Source organism: Trachemys scripta, chromosome 2, assembly GCF_013100865.1.
Source record: "Trachemys scripta elegans isolate TJP31775 chromosome 2, CAS_Tse_1.0, whole genome shotgun sequence".
Taxonomy (NCBI): domain Eukaryota; kingdom Metazoa; phylum Chordata; order Testudines; family Emydidae; genus Trachemys; species Trachemys scripta.
In genome coordinates, this window is record NC_048299.1 from 43,509,227 (window position 1) to 43,532,952 (window position 23,726).

The 23,726-nt window shown below is 44.7% G+C and overlaps 1 protein-coding gene across 7 annotated transcripts in view; it reads left to right on the forward strand.

Moving 5' to 3' along the window:
* AKAP9 (A-kinase anchoring protein 9) overlaps positions 1–23,726 on the forward strand; it is a 213,544-nt gene that overhangs the window by 56,878 nt on the left and 132,940 nt on the right. For all 7 annotated transcript variants that reach the window (XM_034760411.1, XM_034760413.1, XM_034760412.1 and 4 more), the window contains exon 3: positions 18,409–18,453. In XM_034760411.1, the coding sequence (XP_034616302.1) occupies positions 18,409–18,453 (45 nt within the window). The remainder of the gene's footprint in view (positions 1–18,408; positions 18,454–23,726) is intronic.

Here is a 23,726-nt window from a genome sequence, read left to right on the forward strand (position 1 = left end):
CTAATCGTGCCACTTGTATAGTGGTTTTGAGGTGTGGACAAACATACAGTAGAAAGTAGGGTAAGAATATTTCCTGGTGACTTAATATTTGAATCTACCTATCCTGAAGCGAAAGGCTATGTGTTATCCTATACTGTGCATTAATGTAAATGATAAAAGGCAGAATTATAGACTTGCTGCTTCATGACACTATAGATAAGTGAAACCCTTCCATTTTGTAAAAACTTCTCTCTTTCCCACAGAGTCATAAATCGGCTGTCTAAATTTTTGGAAAAGAAGGAATAAAAATTGGAATATAAGGTCTCAGCAAAGAGACATCTTTAGAAACCTTTTTTATAGAATTCCTTTTTAAAAAAAACTTGCACAAGATTTTTTAACATAAATATACATTTTGTAGGTTTGCTGGTTTAGTAATCTTTTGTGCTCTTAATTAAAAAACTGGCTTTCATTTAAACATCAAATGGAATTGTAAGCAATTGTCTAGTCTGATTGTTTTTGATATTTTAGGAAGAACAACCAGTTGAAACAAAGCTGTTTGAATGTGGTTATTGAATGTGCACAGTAACTACATTTTTGTTAATAGATCCATAGATTCCAAGTCCAGAAGGGACCATTGTGATCATCTAGTTTGACCTCCTGTATAACAGACCATAGATCTTTCCCCAAATATTTCCTAGAGCATATTTTTTTGAAAAACACCCACTCTTGATTGAAAAATTATCATTAAGGGGGAGAATCCACCACAGACCTTGGTAAATTGTTCCAATGGTTATTTATGCCTCGTTTCCAGTCTGAATTTGTCCAGCAATTGGATCGTAGTATGCCTTTCTCTGCTAGATTGAAGAACCCAGCATTAAATATTATTCCTCACATAGGTACTTGTAGACTGTAATCAAGTCACCCCTTAACCTTCTCTTTATTAATCTAAATAGATTGAGCTCCTTTAGTCTGTTACCTTAACTCCTTTCATCATTCTTGTGGCTCTTCTCTGAACCTTCTCCAATTTTGCAATATCTTTCTTGAATTGTGGACAATAGAACTGGACACAGTATTCCAGCATCACTTGCACCAGTGTCCAATACAGAGATAAAATAACCTCTCTATCCCTACTCAAGATTCCCCTGTTTATGCCTCTAAGGATCACATTAGCCCTTTTGGCCACAGCATTGCACTGAGAGTTCACGTGCAGCAAATTATCCACCAAACCCCCAGATCTTGCTCACGTGCATATTTCATGCATGTGCTAAAAACATATTTACACTGATATGAACTATTAGTGTATATAGAGTAACTCATACATCTGTTTTTTATTCTGATTTACACTTCAGGGCTCTCCTCCCCTGCCAAATAATTTGTGATCTCTGCATTTTTTGAGAGACACATTGTGAAAGCAATGCCCACTAAACGAAAGGATTTGGAACTGTTTTCTCCTGATCAACTAAGCATGGCACCAAATAATGTGGCTTGAGAGTGGACAAAAATGCCAAATCTAACGGTCACTAGCTATAAGAGTTCCCAATAAAGTGAAGAGGTGCAAGGTGCAGATTTACTTAGTGTGCTTGTGAAAAGAGATTCAATGAAGAAAAGTGAATTAGAATGATATGATTTTGGCACAAACAAGAGAAACTATGCTTACAATATATGTAAAGCATAAACTGCAGGTACGTAAGCAGGATATTTTCAAGAGGGGTTTCACAGCTGTGCTCTTGGTTTTTGGCTTGCTAGCCCTACACTGGGAGAAGAAGCAGAATTTATAACTTCTTTGGCTCCTCTCCCTTCTCACCAACAGCCAAAAAGGTCTTTAATAAACTCCACCTCCCTCTCCTGCCCTCATTAAGAATGTTTGAGGTTAGCCTGTTAGTCAAAGAGACAAAACGACAAGTTTCCATTTAGAACCTTAGCACTGCCAAAATTGTCTTGTATATTTTGTCAACTACTGTGGGCTCCTTTTTAAATGCAGTTATACCCCCGAACTAGATATTTCAGAGTAGCGATGCAAAAGGTTAGCAGGTTAACTGGTAAGCATTAATCTTACCGGTTAACCTGCCTTAACTGTTAACCGTGGTCTGGCTGGCCGGCCAGCTGGCCCGCCGACCCCCGTGGCCCCACGGATGGAGCGGGCCCAGCCGCTTAATCGGCAAACCCTTTAAACAACATTTTTATCGTTTAAACGGTTAACTTTTTAAATGATATTTACATCCCTATTTCAGAGGTCCTTGCAAATTGAACAGCAACATATGCTTTAATTAAATTTAAATTCTGATGATGTATTCCCAGTTTCCTTATTTACAGAGCCCACTTCTGGGTTTCAGAATCACTCCTAGTAGTAACACAATTGAACTGTTTGCTTCATTCAACAAAAGGGGTTTCCTCTAGAGGATCACAAGCTGCAGCCTCCTCCAGGAGAGGGTCCTGAAGGAAACTGTCATGGTGAGAGGAACTGGTTTTGAGAGTGAACTTAGGAGACTTCTTTTACTGTGACAGGGAGGAAAGAAAAAGAAGGAAAGAGGTACCATATTGGATCAGTCTGTCCCTCCTTTGATTGATTTTATATAGGAATGAGGAAGGAGGCAGGTAATTTGATAGAGCTGGGGGAGAGGAATAATGGGATAGGGGAGCTGTTATGCAGGGAGAAGAGGAAAGGTTTTAAACCAGGGGTAGGCAACCTATGGCACGCGTGCCAAAGCTGGCACACCAGCTGATTTTCAGTGGCACTCACGCTGCCCGGGTCCTGGCCACCGCTCCAGGAGGCTCTGCATTTTAATTTAATTTTAAATGAAGCTTCTTAAACATTTTAAAAACCTTATTTACTTTACATACAACAATAGTTTAGTATCAGAGGGGTAGCCGTGTTAGTCTGAATCTGTAAAAAGCAACAGAGGGTCCTGTGGCACCTTTGAGACTAACAGAAGTATTGGGAGCATAAGCTTTCGTGGGTAAGAACCTCACTTCTTCAGATGCAAGTGTTCATAATAATTTAGTTATCTATTATAGATTTATAGAAAGAGACCTTCTAAAAATGTTAAAATACATTACTAGCACGCGAAACCTTAAATTAGGGTAAATAAATGAAGACTTGGCACACCACTTCTGAAAGGTTGCTGACCCCTGTTTTAAACTGTTGGAATAATAAGAACAGAGTGGCCTACACATATATAGTAGTACAGAGAAACCTTCCTAACCAAATTCTTGTGGAAGAATGTTATGAGTACATGTTCTACAGTAGTGCTGTGGAGAGTTACTATCACTCTGAGTAAGCTGACGCAAGTACTCTTCTAAATCACATTTACCTGTCTTAAATGAGATAGAGCCTATAATTACTTAAAAAAAAAAAGTTAACAACAAACAACTTCCATATAAAGTTTTTGAAAGTTTTTTGGTGGTTGTAACTCAAATTTATAGAATGTTGTCACCACTGTTCATTAATAATCTGAATCTTGCTCATTATTCATATGTAGTTCTTTCCAAAAAGACCACTGAGTTCCACCTTAATGAAGTTGCTGTTAAATGTAGAACTTTTTTTGCTGCATTCCATTTAGTCTCAATCAGGACCATGTTAGTCAAGCTAAATGAGAAGTGCTTTGGAAGTTCAGAAATCATCTTTCAACTTTAATCTTTTAATATAGTATCTGTAATGGAGTTAAAAAGCCAAAATAGATTTTTATGCATCTCGTATTTACTGTTTAGTGCTGTAAGAGTACTGATAGACAAACTAGATAATGATAATCAGACTAGAGTTTGCTCAGTTGGAGGTGCAGCCCAAGTAGTAGCCAGGTTCAGGGTAATCTCTCCAACTGAGATTTACAAGGCATTTTCTTAGAGCTGTCTGCTCTTTCACCCAACATTACTGTCTTGACACAACATCCTATAAAGATCTAAGGCAAGATTACTGGAAGTATTACAAGGGATTATTTTCTAGCTGAATTTCCAGTTCTTTCTTACCTCATCTTTGTAGTAGGATATGTCTTTGGTTTTTGCTTTTGTGCCACAAAATATATTCAGTAGTTGATGTATGTAGCATTTTTAAATGTCATGACTGGACTTCTTTGTTCTTCTAGTGTTTCTGTAGATAAAATAAATCCGTTTTCTGTGATTTTTCTGATTTGAGTTTTCCCTGTCAGCAAGTGGAACTAGAATCTCCAATTAAAAAAATAAAAACAGGGTCCTGAAGAAACCCTCATTCTTGATGCAGACCACAGCAGATGGAATCAAAGTGTTTCTATTTCTTTACTTTATGGGTTCCTTTTCTTAGATAGAAGGGATCTATTCAAAGGACTGAAACTTTTCTCTTTCTTGGTTATATCATCAGAATTGTAACTAGGACCATTTTGTTTCCTTTATTGTTCAGCATTTGCAGTCTCATTGGCTACTTCAGTTTATGGGCTTTCTTGCTCTTTTCCTGGGAGGATTTCACAAGATATCTAATTCCCTTTCTTTTAGGATTAAAAGGGTGTTTAATCCCTCTGATTACCAAAATGTACTAGAAAAACTCACCAGAACCTTTCACCTGAAGACTATTTTTGAAAGGCACAGATAGTCATTAATATTCCTTAATAATCATGTTAGAGTGGTTCCCCTGAGAGAATTCTGTAGCAATCTGACAGGCATAATTTCTCCTCGGAGTGTTGTATAGGAGCCAGTTTAAGAAAGGTGGGAGGAGGGGAGAGGAGTGTCTGTTTTTGTTAGAGTCTGAAGATTACTACAGCTTTTATTATTGTAACTGATAAGAAATAACAATCCCTGTTTTCCTGTCCATTGCATCTCTCACCTGAACTTCATCTGTAATGTCCTTAAATCATAGTTCTTCTTCGAGTGGTTGTTCATGTTGATTCTAATCAGGTGTGTGCACGCGCACATGCACGTTGGCCGGAAGATTTTTCCTTTAGCAGTATCCATCGGGTCGGCCTAGGCGCCCCCTGGAGTGGTGCCCTCATGGCGCCTAATATAATAGACCTGCTGACCCGCCACCCCTTCAGTTCCTTCTTACCTCCAGTGATGGTGGCTGGAATTTCCCTTGGCTCTTGCTCAGCAAGTTCTCTTCACTTTTCCATGTATATAGTTCTCAGTTTGTAGTACCAGTTAAAAGGTTAGTATAGTATAGTTGATGGGTTTTTTCCCCCCTCTCTCTGGCCCGGCGCCGTGGCATGCCGCGCTCCCCAGGTTTTAAGAACTGTGTGGCTTGGGCCAAGTGAATGCCTAAGAGCGACCCGCACTCGTTGTGTCTTAGGTGCCTGCGGGAGACCCATCAGAAAGATTGCTGTAAGATCTGCCGCGAGTTTCGCTCACGAACACTTAAAGAATGGGAACAGCGCCTGAAGGTGATCATCATGGAGGCAGCCTTGTGCTCCCAATCTGACCTGGGCTCGAGAAACCCGACCCCATCGTGGTCGTCCTCCACGCAGAGCGCCCCGGCACCGAAGAAGGACACCAGAGATGCCTGGCACCGCCATGGCTCCTCTCAGTGCCCGTCAGACAGTAGACATCGCTCCCATTCGCCGGTGCCTCAAAAGAAGAGAAAGCCGGACGACTGCTCTCCTCCGGCTAAACCTCGAGAAGTGCGACCCCAGGTGGGCCACTCCTCGGCGTCTCCTTCCAGGGCCATGTCGACTCCTGCCCGGGTGAGGCAGTCGCGTCCGGCCCCACCTCAATCCCCAGAACCTACTTGGCAACTTCAGCTCCCGTCCACGCCGGAAGCCTATCAAGCTGCCAGAGATCTCCTCCACCTGACCGCACCGGTGCATTCCAAAGGGAAGCCGGCTATGATGTCAAGGCACTCCCCTTCGCCTTGCCCATTGGCACCTACACGCTCTGATAGAGAGCTTTCCCGCTCCACGAGCTCTCTACGTTCGAGGCACTGAGAATCGGCTCCTCCGTGGTCTTCAGTGTCTGAGACCTCGGGGTCGGAGCCCGACTCCTACCGCTCAAGTAGAAGCAGGAGTCGTAGAGTGAGGTCGGGCAGAGATAGAAGGGAGCAGCAGGCATGGCCTCTGTAGTGACAGAACCTGCCTCAGTTGCCCTTCTGGATCCCCTGGGCTTACCACCAGGGTCAGGGAGGAACCCAGGGCTCTCACTCAGCGACATATTCTGTCGCATCCGCCACCTTTGTGCCGCCTTCAGCCGTACACCCGGCACCTATGGTTTCAACGCCTTTCCCGCTGGCACCGTCGTCGACTCTGCCACCGTGCCCAACTCCGACTTTGGCACCGGCTCGTATGACGTCGGCAAACCCGTCTCCCATGCCTGCACCGTTGTCGATGTCGACCTCAATGCAGTCGGTACCAGGCCCCTCAACACCGGCAGCTCCTCTGAGTTGCCGATGCAGCTCCCTCCTGTGAGGTTGATGCCAACGCCGATGTTGTCTACGACGTCTATTGCCATGGCGCCATCATCGGCACCACCTCCTCCACCGCTGCCCCAGGAGTCACATGACCCATCCAGGGCAGACAGTAGAGAGCTTCCACCACCGGCGCATGCTTTCTCCGCCTTGTCCCCGGACAAAGCGGTGGCAGGGTCATCCATAGCTCCTGTGTTAGAGTACAATAGAATTCTGCAACAGTTGCTCTGCAGAGCTGCCCAACGCTTGGGCATCAAGGTCAAGGAGGTGGTCGAGAAGGTGGATTCCATGGTTAATATCCTAGCATCCTCGGGGCCCTCACGAATACTGTTACCCCTCATAAAAACAGTGGTGGACACCACCAAAACCCTGTGGCAGATACTGGTATTTCTGCCCCCCACTGCTAAATCCAATGAGCGCCATTACTTCGTCCCCTCCAGAGGCTTTGAACATCTCTACTCGCACATGCCTCCGGACTCCCTGGTTGTTGATGCGGCTAACCAGTGGGAGAGACAAAGCTTCCAAGGTCCTTCCCCAAAAAATAGGGACGCTAAATGCCTGGACCTAATGGGTAGGAAAATCTACTCCACTGGGGGGTTACAACTCCGTATTGCTAACCAGCAGGCCATCGTGAGCAGGTACTCCTATAATACCTGTGCTTCCATGGCCAAGTTTACGGAGCTCGTCCCTTCAGACTCTCGGTCTGAGTTCACCACCTTGGTGAAAGGGGAAACTAGTCTCCCGCGCCTCACTGCAGGCGGCCTTAGAAACTGCAGACGCTGCCACAAGACTCATGGCGACAGGGGTGGCTATGCGACGGGGGGCCAGGTTACAAGTCTCAGGGTTACCCTCTGAAGTCCAACAGACCATTCAGCACCTTTCGTTTGAGGGTGAGCCTCTATTTTCAGAGAAAACGGATAAACGGATCCACAGCCTAAAAGACTCCTGAACCACCCTCAGATCCTTGGGCTTGCATACCCCCGCCACTCAGCGGAGACACTTCCGCCCACAACTTCCTCAAAGGTTCCAGCAGTAAAACTGCCAGGACAACTCTAGGAGGAGGAACAGGAGCAGTAGGCGAAGACAACACCCCTCCGCTAATCAAGGCCAGCCTAAACCGCCATTTTGAAGGTGCAGTCGAGGACGGCACACCAGCCCAGAGACTGGATTCACCCCGCCTTACCTTTTTCTTCCGACTATCCCCCTTCTACTGTGCATGGTCCCGTATAACTTTGGACCGCTGGGTACTTCACACGGTGGAGAGGGGATACTCCATCCAATTTTGTACCCTCCCGCCCTTCCACCCCCCTTCCCAATCCCTCTTCAGGGACCCTTCTCACGAGCAACTTCTTATTCAGGAGGTGCAATTGCTCCTAGAGCTGGGGGTTGTGGAGGAGGTTCCGCTGGAACACAGGGATGAGGGTTTCTACTCCCGCTATTTCCTAGTACCGAAAGCCAAAGGCGGCCTAAGGCCTATCCTGGACCTGCGTGACCTCAACAAGTTTGTGAGGAAACTCAGGTTCCGCATGGTCTCCTTGACCTCCATTATCCTGGATCCAGCAGACTGGTATACCGCCCTCTACTTGAAGGACGCGTATTTTCATATAGCGGTAGCACAAAACCACAGAAAGTACCTCAGGTTTGTGGTCAATGGTTCCCATTACCAATTCACTGTTCTCCTGTTCGGCCTGTCAGCAGCACCTTAGGTTTTCACCATGTGCATGGCAGTCGTTGCGCCCTTCCTGCGGAGACATCTGGTAGATGTTCCCATACCGCGACAATTGGCTGATCAAAGGCCGATCCAGGGCTCAGGTAGAAGATCAGGTGACATTCATCACAGCCACCTTCAAGAAACTGGGCCTCTTACTGAAAGAGGCAAAATCAACTCTGTCCCCGGTCCAGAGGATAGAGTTCATAGGGGCGGTCCTGGACTCAACTCAGGCCAGAGCATTCCTTCTGGAGGCTAGATTTCAGGCCCTCAACTCTATGATCCAGGGACTCAGGAAGTTCCCCACCATCACCGCGAGAAATTGTCTCAAGCTGCTCGGCCATATGGCGGCCTGTACATACATGGTTCGACACGCCAGACTCAGGCTTCGACCGCTACAGTCGTGGCTGGCGTCGGTGTACAGACCTGCCAGGGACAGCTTGGACAGGATCATGACCCTGCCTTGCCCCGTTCTCGACTCACTCCTGTGGTGGATGGACGCTCAGCAGCTGTGCTCAGGAGTCCCCTTCCCTGCCCCACAGCCATCCCTGACGCTAGTGACGGACGCATCAGATTTGGGGTGGGGAGCTCATCTGGGGGTACACAGGACTCAAGGTCTCTGGTTGCAGATGGATCTCTATCTTCACATCAATGTAAGAGAGCTCAGGACGGTACACCTAGCGTGTCAGTCATTCCGCCCGTATCTAGCGGGTCGTTGTGTATCAGTCATGTTGGACAGTATGTCCGCGATGTTCTATCTCAACAAAGGGGGGGGGGGGTGCATGCTCCTCTCCCCTGTGCCAGGAAGCCCTCAGGTTATGGGACTTTTGGATAGAACACTCAGTTGATCTGCAGGCGTTGTACCTTCTGGGAATCCAGAACGAGCTGGTGGACTGCCTCAGCAGGTCTTTTCACAGCCATGAGTGGTCCCTTTGCCTGGACATCGCATCTTCGCTCTTCCAGAGGTGGGGCTGTCCCCGATTGAACTCTTCGCCACGCGATGCAACAGGAAGTTGCCAGCAGTTCTGCTCCTTCCAGGACCACAGTCCGGGCTCCACAGTGGACGCGTTCCTCCTCCACTGCGGGGGACCGCTTCTGTACGCCTTCCCACCCACACCGCTCGTTCACAAGGTCCTGCTGAAGATCTGCAGAGACCGGGCTTTGGTCATTCTCATAGCTCCAGCTTGGCCCCGCCAGCATTGGTACACATCTCTCCTGGACATGTCGGGGTGGGCCTGATTACCCTACCACTCTTCCTGGATCCTCTCACGCAGGATCATGGGCAGCTCCAGCACCCAAACCTGCAGTCTCTACATCTCACACCCTGGAGGCTTTATGGCTGAATCCATTCGAGCTCTCCTGTTCAGAACAAGTCAGACAGGTTCTCTTGGGCGGTAGTAAACCCTCCACTAGGGCCACTTACCTGGCAAAGTGGAAGAGATTTTCAATCTGGTCGGCTCAGCGCAACTTCTCCCCAGCACTAGCCTCAGTGCCCCAGGTTTTGGATTATCTTTTCCACCTGAAGCAGGAAGGTCTCTCCTTGTCCTCCATAAGAGTACATCTGGCTGCCATCTCGGCTTTCCATCCGGGGGTACAGGGCTGCTCGGTCTTCGCTAACCCCCTGGTTAGTCGCTTCCTGACGAGCCTGGACAGGTTGTACCCACATGTCCACCAACCGGTTCCTGCTTGGGATCTTAACCTGGTCCTTGGTAGGCTCATGGGACATCCCTTTGAGCCTCTAGCAGCATGCTCCCTACTCTACCTCTCCTACAAGGTCGTGTTCCTGGTGGCGATCACCTCAGCCTGGAGGGTGTCTGAGCTCAGGGCCCTAACGTCCGAGCCGCTCTACATTGTGTTTTTTAAGGACAAGGTTCAGCTCAGGCCTCACCCGGCCTTCCTCTCCAAGGTTGTGCTGCAGTTCCACCTCAACCAGGACATTTTCCTTCCAGTGTTCTGTTCTAAGCCTCATACGAGTGACAGGGAACAGAGACTCCACTGTCTCGACGTCTGCGGAGTGCTGGCCTTCTACATAGAAAGGACCAAGCCCTTCAGGAAGTCGGTACAGCTCTTTGTTGCAGTGGCGGACAGAATGAAGGGACAGCCTGTTTCAACTCAGCGCATTTCATCATGGATTGTGGTCTGCATTACTGAGTGTTACAATCTAGCAGTGCCCCTGATAATGGTACACTCTACAAGAGCACAAGCTTCTTCAACAGCTTTCCTGGCTCAGGTCCCCACCCAGGACATCTGCAGGGTGGCGACGCGGTCACCAATACACACTTTCCCCGCACACTATGCAATTAGTAGGCCTTTGGTAGGGCAGTGCTCCAGTCAGTGGTCAGCTCCGACCCCGCCTCCTAACTTTGCTTGGGACTCTCCTGATTGGAATCGACATGAACAACCATTCGAAGAAGAAAAAATGATTACTCACCTTCTCATAACTGTTGTTCTTTGAGATGTGTTGTTCATGTCTATTCCAATACCCACCCTCCTACCCTCTGTCAGAGTAACTGGCAAGAAGGAACTGAAGGGATGGCAGGTCGGCTGAGCTATATATTAGGCGCCATGAGGGTGTCACTCCAGGGGGCGCCCAGGCCGCCCTGACGGATATTGCTAAGGGAAAAATCTTCTGGCCAACGTGCACATGCGCGCGCACACACCTGATTGGAATGGACATGAACAACACATCTCGAAGAACAACAGTTACGAGAAGGTGAGTAACCGTTTTTTGCTATTCCTTTAGCTGAGAAAAGTTGATCTCCCTGCTTGGAAAGTGAGAGATATGGAGAGGGACTCTAACCCTGATTTCTTTAATATAGTATAATTTAAATAGTTGGGCCTGCCCTAGATTTGTTTTAAATTCCCTTCTGTCCAGTTTCCTTTTCACAAAGATAATGATATGCTCAGTTGTTTAGTAATTTATTTGTGGTTGGTTACTTACAAACTCTGATAGCTTCCAAGATCAGCCCCACATACCTGGCAGCATTTTAGACCTAAATTATACAGCAGGCCCCTTTGATTTAAACCAGGGGTGGGCAAACTACGGCCGGGGTTCGCATCCGGACCTTCAGATGTTTTAAGCTGTTCCCTGAGCTCCTATCGGGGAGCAGGGTCGGGGGCTTGCTCTGCATGGATCCCGGAAGCAGCAGCACTTCCCCCTCTGGCTCCTACATGTATGGGCAGCCAGGGGGTTCCGCACGCTGCCCCTGCCCCAAGCGCCACCCCTGCAGTTCCCATTGGCCAGCAAACGGGGCCAGTGGGAGCTGCAGGGGCAGCACCTGCAGATGGGACAGTGCGCAGAGCCACCTGTCTGTGACTTCATGTAGGACCCAGACTGGGGACATGCCGTTGCTTCTGGGAGCTGTTTGAGCCTGCATCCCTGACTCCCTCCAATACCCCAACCCCCTGCCCCAGCCCTGATCCCCCTCCTGCCCTCCAAACCCCTTGGTCCTACCCTCTCTCACCCCCAGCCAGAGCCCTCACCCCCAGTTTCGTCAGCATTCATGGCCCACCATACAATTTCCATACCCAGATGTGGCCCTCGGGCCAAAAAGTTTGCCCACCCCGATTTAGCAGCTATATTATACATTATACACTATCTGAATGATATTTAAATTGTATTTTTTTCATTAATACTGAAGAGTTATGTTGCCTCTAACTTGACATCAAGTATTTTGAAAAGTGAGTTAGCAAAGCTGAAATCTTTTCGTGTCAGAAGTAATTGAACTTAAAAATTAAAAACTTGAACTACCTAATAAGATGCTGCAGATCTCAGATACTAACCCTGCAGGAATTTAGAGAAAGTTATGGAAATAAAATATGGAAAATTGGGATAAATTTTGGCTTGGCCAGAAGCTAAAATTCTTTGGACTATTCTTAAGACAGTTTAAACACACATTTGTCTTGAGAAAAGCACAGTCAAGAGCTACTGCTCCAACTTCATTTTGTTTTGATTTGTTTAAATCAGGGGTGGGCATGAATGTAGGGCTGGGGCAAGTGGTTGGAGTGCAGTGTCCAGGAAGGGGCTCAGGGCAAGGGCCTGGGGTGCAGGAGGGGTGCGGGGTATACGAGGGGGCTCAGGGCAGGGGGTTGGGGTGCGGGAGGGGTCTCAGGGTAGGGGGTTGGGGCCTCAGGGCAAGGGGTTGGGTGCAGGAAGGGTGCGGTGGTGGGTTGGGTGCGATGCCGCTTACCTAGAGTGGCTCCAGGGTGGCAGTGGCAGGCATTGGGACCAGGGCAGGCTCCCTGCCTGCCCTGGTCCTGCGCCGCTCCCGAAGCAGTTGGCACCACGTCCCTGCGGCCCCTGGGGGGCAGAGAGCTCCGCGCATTGCCCTCGCCTGTGGGTACCTCCCCCAAAGCTCCCATTGGCCACGGTTCCCCGTTCCCAGCCAATGGGAGCTGCGAGGGGCGGTGCCTGCAGGCGAGGGAAGCGCACAGAGCCCTCTGTCCCCCCACTCCCCTAGGGGCTGCAGGGACTTGGTCGGCGCGTGGCCTGCGGCGCCCCGGGGGTGGCAATCCTACGGACTGGATCCAAAGCCCTGAGTTTGCCCACCTCTGCCCTAGTCAAATGATTTTATTGTTATTAGCAAATGATTTTTTTAAGAGAAAAGCCATACTTCCTTTAAAACTGAATCCTGAGGGTTCAATCAGATGAGATATATAGAAATTAGTGATTCCTGTTGACTGATAAATATTGGCAGTATACAGCAATGGAGTAAAATGGAAAGAAAGGGGACAATACAGCCTTACAGAGAACTTCGTTTTCAAGTGAGTGAGTAGGCTTTGATCAGCCGTAGGAAATGAAATACAACTGCTTAGACCCACAGAATATAAGATGAATATTTGCAAATTGTTGCCTGTTTTGAATTCAGCCTCCAGAGACTGAGGCAGCAAGAGAATAAAACAATAAACATATGTTATTAAGGTTTGATTCAAAGCCCACTGAAGTCAATGAGAATCTTTCCACTGATTTCAGAGGGCTTTGGATCATGCCCTTAAAGTAGAATATGTATCCAAAGAGGTTTAATTTGGATTCTGGCCAGCATTCTGCAATTACCTTCAGACAAATCTCTTGGCAAAACAATTCAATCTTAACAGCCAAACAGGAGATTTATCCAAGCTACCAGAAGTACCACCTATCTGAAAAACAAAACTGTGTGAGCATCATCTTGGAACTTTGGAGCCATCCACAGTAGTCTACCCAGATGGAAGAGAGAACATGTACCTTCAATTAGCAACTCAGAAACAACAGTGCAGAGCTGTAGGTTATGTAAAGATGTGGGGTCCAGAAGGATATCACCATTATTGCCACATAATATGTGTATTTGTTTCAATCAGTGATGTACACACACTGAAAACGCACCAAGGATGTCATGTTATCAGTCTTTTCTGAGAGTGAACCTGCTAGAAATAAAAGTTGCGGGGAAATGGAGTGCATATTATACAGGTGAAAAGTAAAACTGAACCATAGAAACAGACAGTCCAATGTGATATTTTCTCCCTCTAGCTTAGATTCAGTTAATCTGAGGCGTCTTTTGTTGCTGTGTCAAGAGTAGGAGGTGATCTGTTTGTCTATCACTGCTGGTGCCGCATATCAGTTGGAAGCCTTCCTAAATCAATGTGAAAGGAGTAAAATGAAAAGGCTGCTTTCATGCTGTTTTACAAGTGCTGTATTACAAGTCATTAAGGTCTGGGTGGTCTCAGTCAACAGAGAACCTCTCAGATTGTATGTCACACTTCCCTTCAAATTCAGAGTCAATAGATGATTACATTCTGCCTAAAAAAAAGGTGAGACAGAGGCAAATGAATTAAGAAATTATTTGCAGGTACGCACACCTAAACTGGGAAGGAGAACCCATGTAGAATGTCTCTCAACCGTGGTTATTTAAGAATAAACACTCAATCTTCTGAATGCACTGGGGACACAGTAGTCAGAATTCTAATATCAGACCAAATTATCTAATAAAGTATTATTGGGCTACTAAAACTAATCCTGTTAAGTTGGAAACCACCACTTAAAAAAGATCCACGCAACGGTAGGGAGAGCATCACTTACATAACAGAATTTATACAGATTTACTGAATGCTGTAGTTTAGTCTGTCTGTCTTTCTTTCGTCCCAGGAGCCAATCAACCTTTAGAACATGTTGCTATCCTCTATATGTGAAATTTGTGGTTAACTCTTCCATTCAGTCACATTTTGTGATACAAAGGATTCACATATGATGTGTAAGAGGGTGTTAACTACTTTAAGGCTCAGACTTCCTCACACCTGCTGATAGCCACTTACAATGTGTAGTCTTCGCAGGATTCGATATAAACCGACAGAAGTCAGTAAATGTCATTTCACCTAATACTGAAATCCAATATCCTAATCCTTCGCCCCTTCCCTCTCTTCCCCCCCCCCCCATCCTGCAGGGATCAGGTGTCACCAGCCTGAGGCTGTGCAGGGAGTCCTCTGCAGCCCTGCTGTCATGGGAGTGAGGGAACAGGACCCTGACAGCTGGGTTGCAGAGGACTCCCTGTGCTGCTGCAGGGCTGGTGAGACACCCTTCCTGAAGAAGCAAGGTACAGGGAAGGCTGCAGTCTTCGCAGGGAAGAGTAGAGGCCCCCAGCGCTCCCAGCTGGTAAAAGAGCGGGACTGTAGAGGGCTTCCTGCACTGCCACAGGGCCAGTTGATACCCAATCTCTGCAGGTATAAGGTGCAACGAAGGCTGTGGTCTTGGTGAGCAGAGCACAAACCCCCAATCAGGGCTGCAAGAAGGATGAGGATGAGCCCTGGCCTTGGGATAGGCCACCCTGAGGCTGAATGGCTCTCTCCCCGGGCAGGAGTGAGCTCCCTCCTTCCCATAATAGTGAGGCTGCAGAGGGCTCCCTGCATGGCCGCTGAGCAGGTGACACAGGTGGGAAAGGCTGTGGCCATTGCAGGCAGAGCAGGGACTGCTGGTCATGGCCTCAAGAAGTCCCTTGCCATGGGGGAGGTTACTCCACTGCTGAATGGTTATTAATAGGCAGAAGGTTTAAAACAAACAGGAAGTACTTCTTCACACAATGCACAGTTAACCTGTGGAACTCATTGCCAGAAGATATTTTGAAGGCCAAAACTGTAATTGGATTCAATAAATAATTAGATAAGATCATGGAGGAGAGGTCCTTCAATGGCTACTAGCCAAGATAGTCAGGGATGCAAGCCTGTGCTCTGGATATCTGTCCGCTTCTGACTGCCAGATGCTGGGACTGGACGACAGGGGATGGATCGCTTGCTAATTGCCTGGTTCTGTTCATTCTCTGTGAAGCATCTGGCATTGGCCACTGTCAGAAGACAGGATACTGGGCTAGATGGACCACTGGTCTGACCCAGTACGGCCATTCATATGTTTTTACGGGGTGACCTCCCCCATGGCTGGGAGCTTGTCCTCTTCCTCCATGCAGTTCTGGCCAAGGGGGTCTGCTCTGCCTCCCACTGTACCTTCCCTCACCTTGCACCGTCAGGGATTGGGTGTTGCTGGTCTTGTGGCCATGCAGGGAGTCTTCTTCAGCTCCAGTGTTACAGTCCTGCTCCCTCCCTCTGTGGGAGCCTTCTCCAGGCAAGAACAACTCAGCAGTACAGGGGTTCCTCTTCCTCCTTGCAGTCCTGGCTGGGGGTCTCTGCTTCACAAGGCCTGGACTGCAGCTTCCCTCAGACCTGTTGACAGTGGGGCTGCAGGGGGCTCCCAGCACTGACAACACTGCCCTAATCCCAACCCCTACCCCTTTCCCCCACACACACTTAATTTCCAGCAAATGTAAAAATAAAAATAGTTAAAAATAAAAAAGGCAGACTAAGTTGTTACAATTTATATGCCAAAAAGCTGGGGGGAAAGTGCAAGTTAAAGGTGCTGGGATGGCCTACTTTAACTTACATAATCATGGCTGAGGCAACACCAATTCTTTGCCATATCTCCTCTCCCTTCCAGCAATTCCATGGAGTTTTACTACCAAAGTTAATGTTGACTGGGTTGGCATTTGTTTAGGAGGTTTCCCTTTGGCATTGTGGAATACCACCTGGGAGATGTCTGGTCCAATGGCTGTGTGGAAGCAGAGAAAGAACTGACAGGAAGGGGATGCAATGCATGACAGTTCTTTCTCTGCTTCCACAGCTGTCTGTACATTCTCTGGTTGCACAACTACTATAGGAAGCTAGGAGGGCATATTACCCAGAATTCAGGCACACTCCCATCTTCAGGTAGTTTTGATGATCAGACCCTTTAGTCATTCCTCAGGAGTACAAACCCCACCTTCTAAAGTAGTTGTTCACTGAAAACTCCACCAGGGAAATCTTGCCAAAATTTCTGGTCCTAGGATGGTATTAACATAAATTGCATTTAATGGGAATGTATTTGACAGGTGCCAAGTGAGTGAGTGGTTCTGTCATGTGTTAAATAATTCTAAATCATGGCCTGTTAATACAAAATTTACCACATAAACATTAAATTGAAAAGAAATAAAAATAAAAAATGATAAAAGCAGTGAATTTCATTTTTATTATTCAGAATAGGATGAAATCGTCTTATCTTAAAGACTGTTATGTTCATATATTTATTAAAATATTTCTGTAAAACAAGTTTATATAGTAAAGAAAATATACAAATTAACATTTGAGTTACATAAAGTTTTTGTAAATAGTGGGATGGAACTCAGATTCCTATTGATTGTTTTCAAGTTTATCACAGCCTTTTCTCTTAAATGGCATAATGGCCTAATTGTGATAATAGGCTGTCCTCTGGAATGTCCCAGTTAAGGGAATTCTACAATACTTATTTCAATTCTGAATGGCTAACTTTAATATTATTTTAGTCCGTGCAAGTGCTCAGAATTTAAAAACACCTTTTTGGTTTCTGTTATAAACTTCAGTTTATATTCACTATAATACTTTCTTATTCTTAAAGTGGATCTTTTTGGTCTATACAACCCTATCAGTTTTATGAGTTGTAAATCCCCACAATAATATGATAATTTAGATTATCACAGGGGTCCCTTCTGGTCTTGGAATCTATGAATAAATGTTGATATTTAAACAAAAGTTTTGTTTACTCTTTAAATATAACAGTTTTGAATTTTGTGATTTCTTTGTGAAGTGTTATATTTTATTTACATTTTGAAATCTATAGAAAGCATGGCATTTGAATAGCAAAAAACTGAAGGGCTCCAATAGACCTCTCGAGGAGATTTTCAAAAGTACAAATGGCAACTCAGCATCATTCAAAGTCAATGGAAATTAGGCATCTAACTATTTGTGCTATTTGTGTCTTTGAAAATCTCCCTGAGAGTATTTAATTACATGGGACCTGATCCAACACCCATTTAAGTAAATGGAAAGGCTCTAACTGACTTAAGAATGTTGGACATGTCCCCTTCCACCATTTTTGCCTATATAGAATTAAGTTTTAAAGTGTACCCTTACATAATTTAGCTTTGGGAAAGATAAGTAGTATTTTTAACGTGCCAAGTATGGATTTCATGTGACTACCTCTAAAGTTTTGTTGTAGAGAAAACCCTTTAGATATTGAAACATAAACTGATGCTTTGTATCACATAAAATAAATAAAAAAATAAAATAAAAAAATTAATTGATGGCGATATCCTATCTCCTAGAACTGGAAGGGACTTGAAAGGTCAGGTCCAGCCCCCTGCCTTCACTAGCAGGACTAAGTACTGATTTTGCCCCAGATCCCTAAGTGGCCCCCTCAAGGATTGAACTCACAACCCTGGGTTTAGCAGGCAAAATGCTCAAACCACTGAGCTATCCCTCGCTCCACATTGATAATCATGTTTGGTAATAAATCAGGCATTCATTGGGCATATTTGTTACTTTCAAAATTGAAGCTCTATTCCTGCAATTGCTTGAATGCATGTGGATCTGATTGCAGGATTTGAGCCTACGTACCTGAGCCTAAGCGCCTCCTGCAAGAAATCACCTTCAGCGCTCATTAACTGGAAATTGAAGGTGTTCGCTGCTTTGCATAATCACATCTGAGGCCGGAGCAACACTAGAAACTTTTGCATGTAGAGTAATGTCACTTCTGCCAGTACTGCTTATTTTTTGCAGAGACTGGTATTGGCTATATTGGCAAAAGCACTTTTTTGTCTATATAAACTGCATCTCCACTAGGAGGGTTTGCTGGTATAGCTATACGTATAGACAAGGCCTCAGAGAGCTGGGAATGGCTTTCATTTTGTAGATTCTAATGGATAACATGAGTATTTTAACTAGATATACTTCTTCAGGTGGCTTTAACTACTGTCCAAATACACAAAAATAGATAGAAATTATGTTTAATGTTTTGAAGTCTGTTAACATTGTAAATATTTTTATTTTTCTCCTATTTTAGCCAGACAGTGAAATTTCCACTACAGCAGATGATTATAGTTCTGAGGTAAGAATGAAGTAACATTTTACATTTTTTATGTGTCACATTTAAACATTGTGGAATAGTTTTAAATATTTTGTTTAAAAAAAAGAGAAAGGAAGTATTAGTTTGAAAATGTTATAAATAACATAAAAATATAACTTTTTTTTAAGCAGTCACAATTAAACAAGCAGCATGTCAGATAAATAACAGGATAAATACTATACCTAATAAAGTAGTAGGTTTGTAAAGCCAATGTAATGGTTTCTTCACTACAACTGCACTTTAATGGTACTGTTCAGAGTTCTGGTTATGCAATCACTTCCCTATGTTAATTTTCTGTGGAGAATTAAACGCCAAGTTGAGTGATTATCTTTAACTTGTAAGTAAAATGAAAACTTGTTCAGAAAATTAGTTAATTTTAAAAAGAAATACCTTGAAATAGTTTGATCCTGTTTACACTGAAGTCATTGTCATCTTGCCATTGAGAGCAGGATTAGGCCCTTAGAGCATTATTAATAATTAACTTCATGTCAATATGCTATTAATTTTCTTATCTCTTGAGGATTCCTCAAAAACTATGATAGTTTCTTTGATCATTAGAGTTTATAAATAAATATGTTACTTTGTATTTATGGTGAGCCTTGTAACATATAGTATTATCCCTGCCAATTCCCAACAATTTCCAGCTCTAACTTTTTCAGTTAACACAAGTAGAAAAATTGTAATATTGTCAATTTGAGAACAATAAATTTGATTCGATATAACACATGCTGGCCAATTTATTACACATACAAAAGCTATGTTAAAATATGATTAAGGTTGCAAAGCCAGTCTCTGAAAAGTTAGAAAATGCCAGAATATAGGGTGCTTGAACAACCTTAATTTGGGCCCCTGGTGCATACGCATTAATTACATGCTCGCATACAGTCTTTTCCCAAGACCCCTGCCTCATTCAGTGCTCATTAAATCAGCAGCTATTCAATATTTTGTTTTATCTTAATTGTTCAATGCTTTATTGCCTTATTTATTGCACACAATTCAAACCCTGCTCTGAATACAGTTATTAATTTCCTCGGGGGCTGTTCCATGGCACTCATCACTATAGTATTTGAGTGCTTCACAAACATTAATTAACTTATCTTAACAACATTGCTGTTAGGTGAGAGGCTATTATTATTCCCATTTTACAGATGGGGAATTCAGGAACAGAGAGATTAAAGTAAAAAGTGTTCACAAATTTTAGGTGCTCAGTCTGAAATGCCTACAACCTATTTTTTCAGTGTACTTAGCTTCATATAGCACTTTATATGTTGATGGCCCTACTCCCACTGACTTCAGTTTGCTGATGTGAGTGTACAGCACTTCTGCAAATCAGAGTATGGGTCTCAAGTTGGGTATACAGAAAATGAGGAACATACAGTTAGGGTATATCTTCACTGCAGAGTTAACTCTGCAGTGATCTTCACTTGAGTTACTCCTCTTGAGTTATCCCAGCTTGAGTGAAAGAGACCACACTGCGAAATAACACTCAAACTACTGTATCCACACCGATGCTGCACTCACTTGTGTGTGACACTCAGACTTTTGGGGATATATTCCATAGTTCTTTGCACTGCAGTAAGCTGAGCCACTCTATGAATTCTTTCCCAGTGATTTGTGAGAGAACTTCTCCATCCTTTCTGGGGATCCAGAGGGAATTGTGGGAAGGCATTGGAGGACCAGCAGTGCTCGAGAGGAGCTAGCCTGCATCCATACTAGTGGTTCTGTTAGACTTCGTAAACTAAGTGTAAATTTTAGTTTATATCCCCTGCCAGGCCAGCCAACTCAAGTTAAAAGCACAACCACGCTCAAGGGATTTTGCGTGTGGATGGGACTCAAGCTGGCGGCAGTACTTGAGTTATAACTCAGGTTAACTTTGCAGTGAAGGCAAGCCCTTAGCGAAAAGTTTGGTATAATTGACTTGCCTAGCATCACATAGGAGCTCTTTAGCAACCTTAATGTTCTCTTAATGTGCAAATAACTCTACAGGCCGCGTGTTTGAGACCCCTGGGCTAGAGCATTCTGAATGCGATGGAGTTTTGCAGATTTTATTTTAGCTGTGCAGTTCTAAAAAGCCTCCACTGAATATGTGCAAGTTGAGATTTTAAAAAGCTTATAACATTTGGCCAGATTTTCATGGGAATAGCAAAAGGCACATCCCTGCCACAAAAGCCACCCTCCTGCCAAATGTCAAGTCCCTGCTGCAAAGCATGGGGCGTTCAAGCTTCTCAATGGAACCATAGTAAGGATTTTTTAACATGACAAAACACTATATCTTTCCCTAAATTACTTCTCTGAGATGGCTGAACTGTTTTGACTGAAACGTTTCAAAAAAAATTCAGCCTGCAGCTGGCACCCTGGCAGGGCCGGATTAACTCTCCTGTGGGCCCAAGGCTATTAGATTTTGTGGGGCTCCTGTATACAATTCTTTTTCCTAATTTAAAACAAAATGATCACAATTATAACATCGAGGCTATTAGCTCTATACTAAACTTGCCTTTTAATTAACATAAAGCCGTTATGTGATTACATTTCAGTCTTAAAATATATCGAATATAGTTAAATTAATTCAAAATAGCCTAATTCTTACCTTAGAACAGTTGTTATATTAGTTTTTTTCTGGGAGGGAGTTTGGGTGCAGGAGGGGGCTCCAGGCTGGGGCAGAGTGTTGGGGTGCAAGAGAGGGTGAGGGGTGCGGGCTCTGAGAAGGAGTTTGGTGCAGGAGGAGATTCTGACCTGGGACAGGGTGTGGGGTGCAGGCTCCGGCCAGGAGGTGCTTAGCACAGGTGGCTCCTGGACAGTGGCGCAGCAGGGCTCAGGCAGGCTGCCTGCCTGCATGCCATGGCCCCATGCTGTTCCCGGAAGCGGACGGCTGCTGGCACAACTCTGCACACCCCTGCAGCACCCATTGGCCGGGAACCAGACTTGTGGGGACAATGCTAGGAGCAGGGGCAGCGTGCGGGGCCGCAGAGAGTTGCCAGCAGCCCACTGCTTTTGGGAGCAGTGTGGGGCCATGTCATGCAGCCAGCCTGCCTGAGCGCTGCTGCGCTGGGGCACTTCTTAGCCTGGGGCCCTGGGCTGCAGCCCCTAAAGCCCCTGCGTTAATCCGGCCCTGCACCTGGAATGGAAGATTTGAGCCCAAATGGTTAAAGTTTTGCCATGTTAGGTAACTGAAAGCAGGATCTGATAGTGGGAAATGTCAGGCAACCTGGCATATGTGGAGCTGCCAGCTCTGCTTATATTACTTCTGCTGGGTAACCAGTGGCTCCTGTTCCTCTCTACCTGAAGGAAATCCAGGTTATATGCTCTGATTAGAGATTTCATATCTCAGATACCTGGGCACAGCACACTTCTTGTTATATGTTTTGGTGAAGGGTGAGAAGTAGGAGAAGATTAAAAGAATCATCAGGAGCTCTGTGTGTGTGTTGAGGAAAGGAGGCAACTCACACACACAGTTTACCATTAAAAAGGAAACAAATACAGTTCTGTGCACAGAACTGACTTTACTATGGTATTTTTATGTTTAGAATGTATACTACAGTGAGATATTTGTACCACACCCATTGAACATGAAGAGCCAGCCTTCAATGCCTCAGAAGCCCAGAGCAGTATGACATGCTCTGACATATGCACGACTGAGAGCCATACAAAAGTATAATCAAAACCTCTAGTCTGATGTAAGGAGCAGCTATTGCAGAAAGTGAGAGCAAAAATCCCAAGAAAACATGCAAGTCCTGGGAGATTGAGACATTGAAGGACATTGATGTAATGTCTCATAATTATGGATGAGCATGGGTTAGTTATTTAATATTTAGACTATGGTAGCATCCACCCTGTAGAAGGATAGGTGAAGACACAATCCCTGAGCTGAAGAGTTTAGCCCAGCACCTTGTGGGTCTGTACTCTTTTTTTGGTATTCAAAAGGTTCTCCTTAGTATCTACAGTTAATGTTAGAGATTTTAATAGCAGTATTTTAAATGCCAAAGACCACAGAAGACTAATATTGTAGAATTGTAACCAGATCTAATTCTGAACTCTACTTTTAAAAAAAAATCCCATTTTTCAGCCTCTTTGAAAACGAAAATGCAAAAAAAAAACTATGTATGAACTCATTCTTTTCTAGGAACTCTTGTTCTCTTTCCTGTGAGAGGATCTCCCTCCCTTTTCTCATGAAGTAATAATTTTGTTCCAAAACATAAGTAGATAGTGAGAAACTTGTGCATGCAGTTCAAATGGTGGTTGGCTTGCAAAATCGAGCAATGATTGTTAAGATGCAAGGTGTGCAGCTTTTCCGTACATTCCTTTTAATTGTTAAAAGTCAGTGAAGTTTTTCACTGTCTGCAGTGAGATCTTGGAACCAGTGTACATGTGTCTTTGGAACTGCATTGAGTTGTCATCAAGCATATACACCTCTACCCCAATATAACGCTGTCCTCAGGAGCCAAAAAACCTTACTGTGTTATAGGTGAAACCGCGTTATATTGAACTTGCTTTGATCTGCCGGAGCGCGCAGCCCCGCCCCCTCGGAGCGCTGCTTTACCACGTTATATCCAAATTTGTGTTATATCGGGTCGCGTTATATCGGGGTAGAGGTGTATTCAGGTCAGCCATAATAACACTTTTAGTAATAAATATGTTTCATTTACGTTAATGAACAACTGCAGCCATCTGTAACATTGAGAATTTTTAAAGGTGAGAGAAAATTAAATTCTGTATACCATAGCATAGACTGGACAAATTTTGTATGGAATTGGAGACTGAATCTTGAACTCAGTTTTGTTTCAGGCATGTAGCGCCTTATGTTTGGAAATGCTAAAAACCTACAATTTAATTTGAAGTTGGTGAGAGCCAGGTGTGCTTGGCAACTCGAACAGGCTGGTGATGAGCTTATTAGTGGTACCCATCTTATTCTTTGCTTCCCTTCTTTCTTCTCATTATTTAAAGAGGCTTCATTTTTAAAAAAAGTTACTTAAACCTTTTCAGTCAGAAATAATGCTAAAAAAAATAGTAGTCATGCTTTCAAGTGGAATATTTTTAACTTGTATTATTTAAAAGTTGTTTGTTTTATTATAGCTGGCAAAGTGAGCAATATGTTTCTTGTTTGTTAGCTAATTCTCTTGGGGAACTGGATAAAGTCCAGTGACAAATAAATATATCCCTCTTTGAGGGACATTGCTCATAATGGCTCCGTCTAATGATAGAGTACAGTTTCCTAAGCAAAGTTGCGGGAAACAGTAACTGCAGATATCAGCATTCTT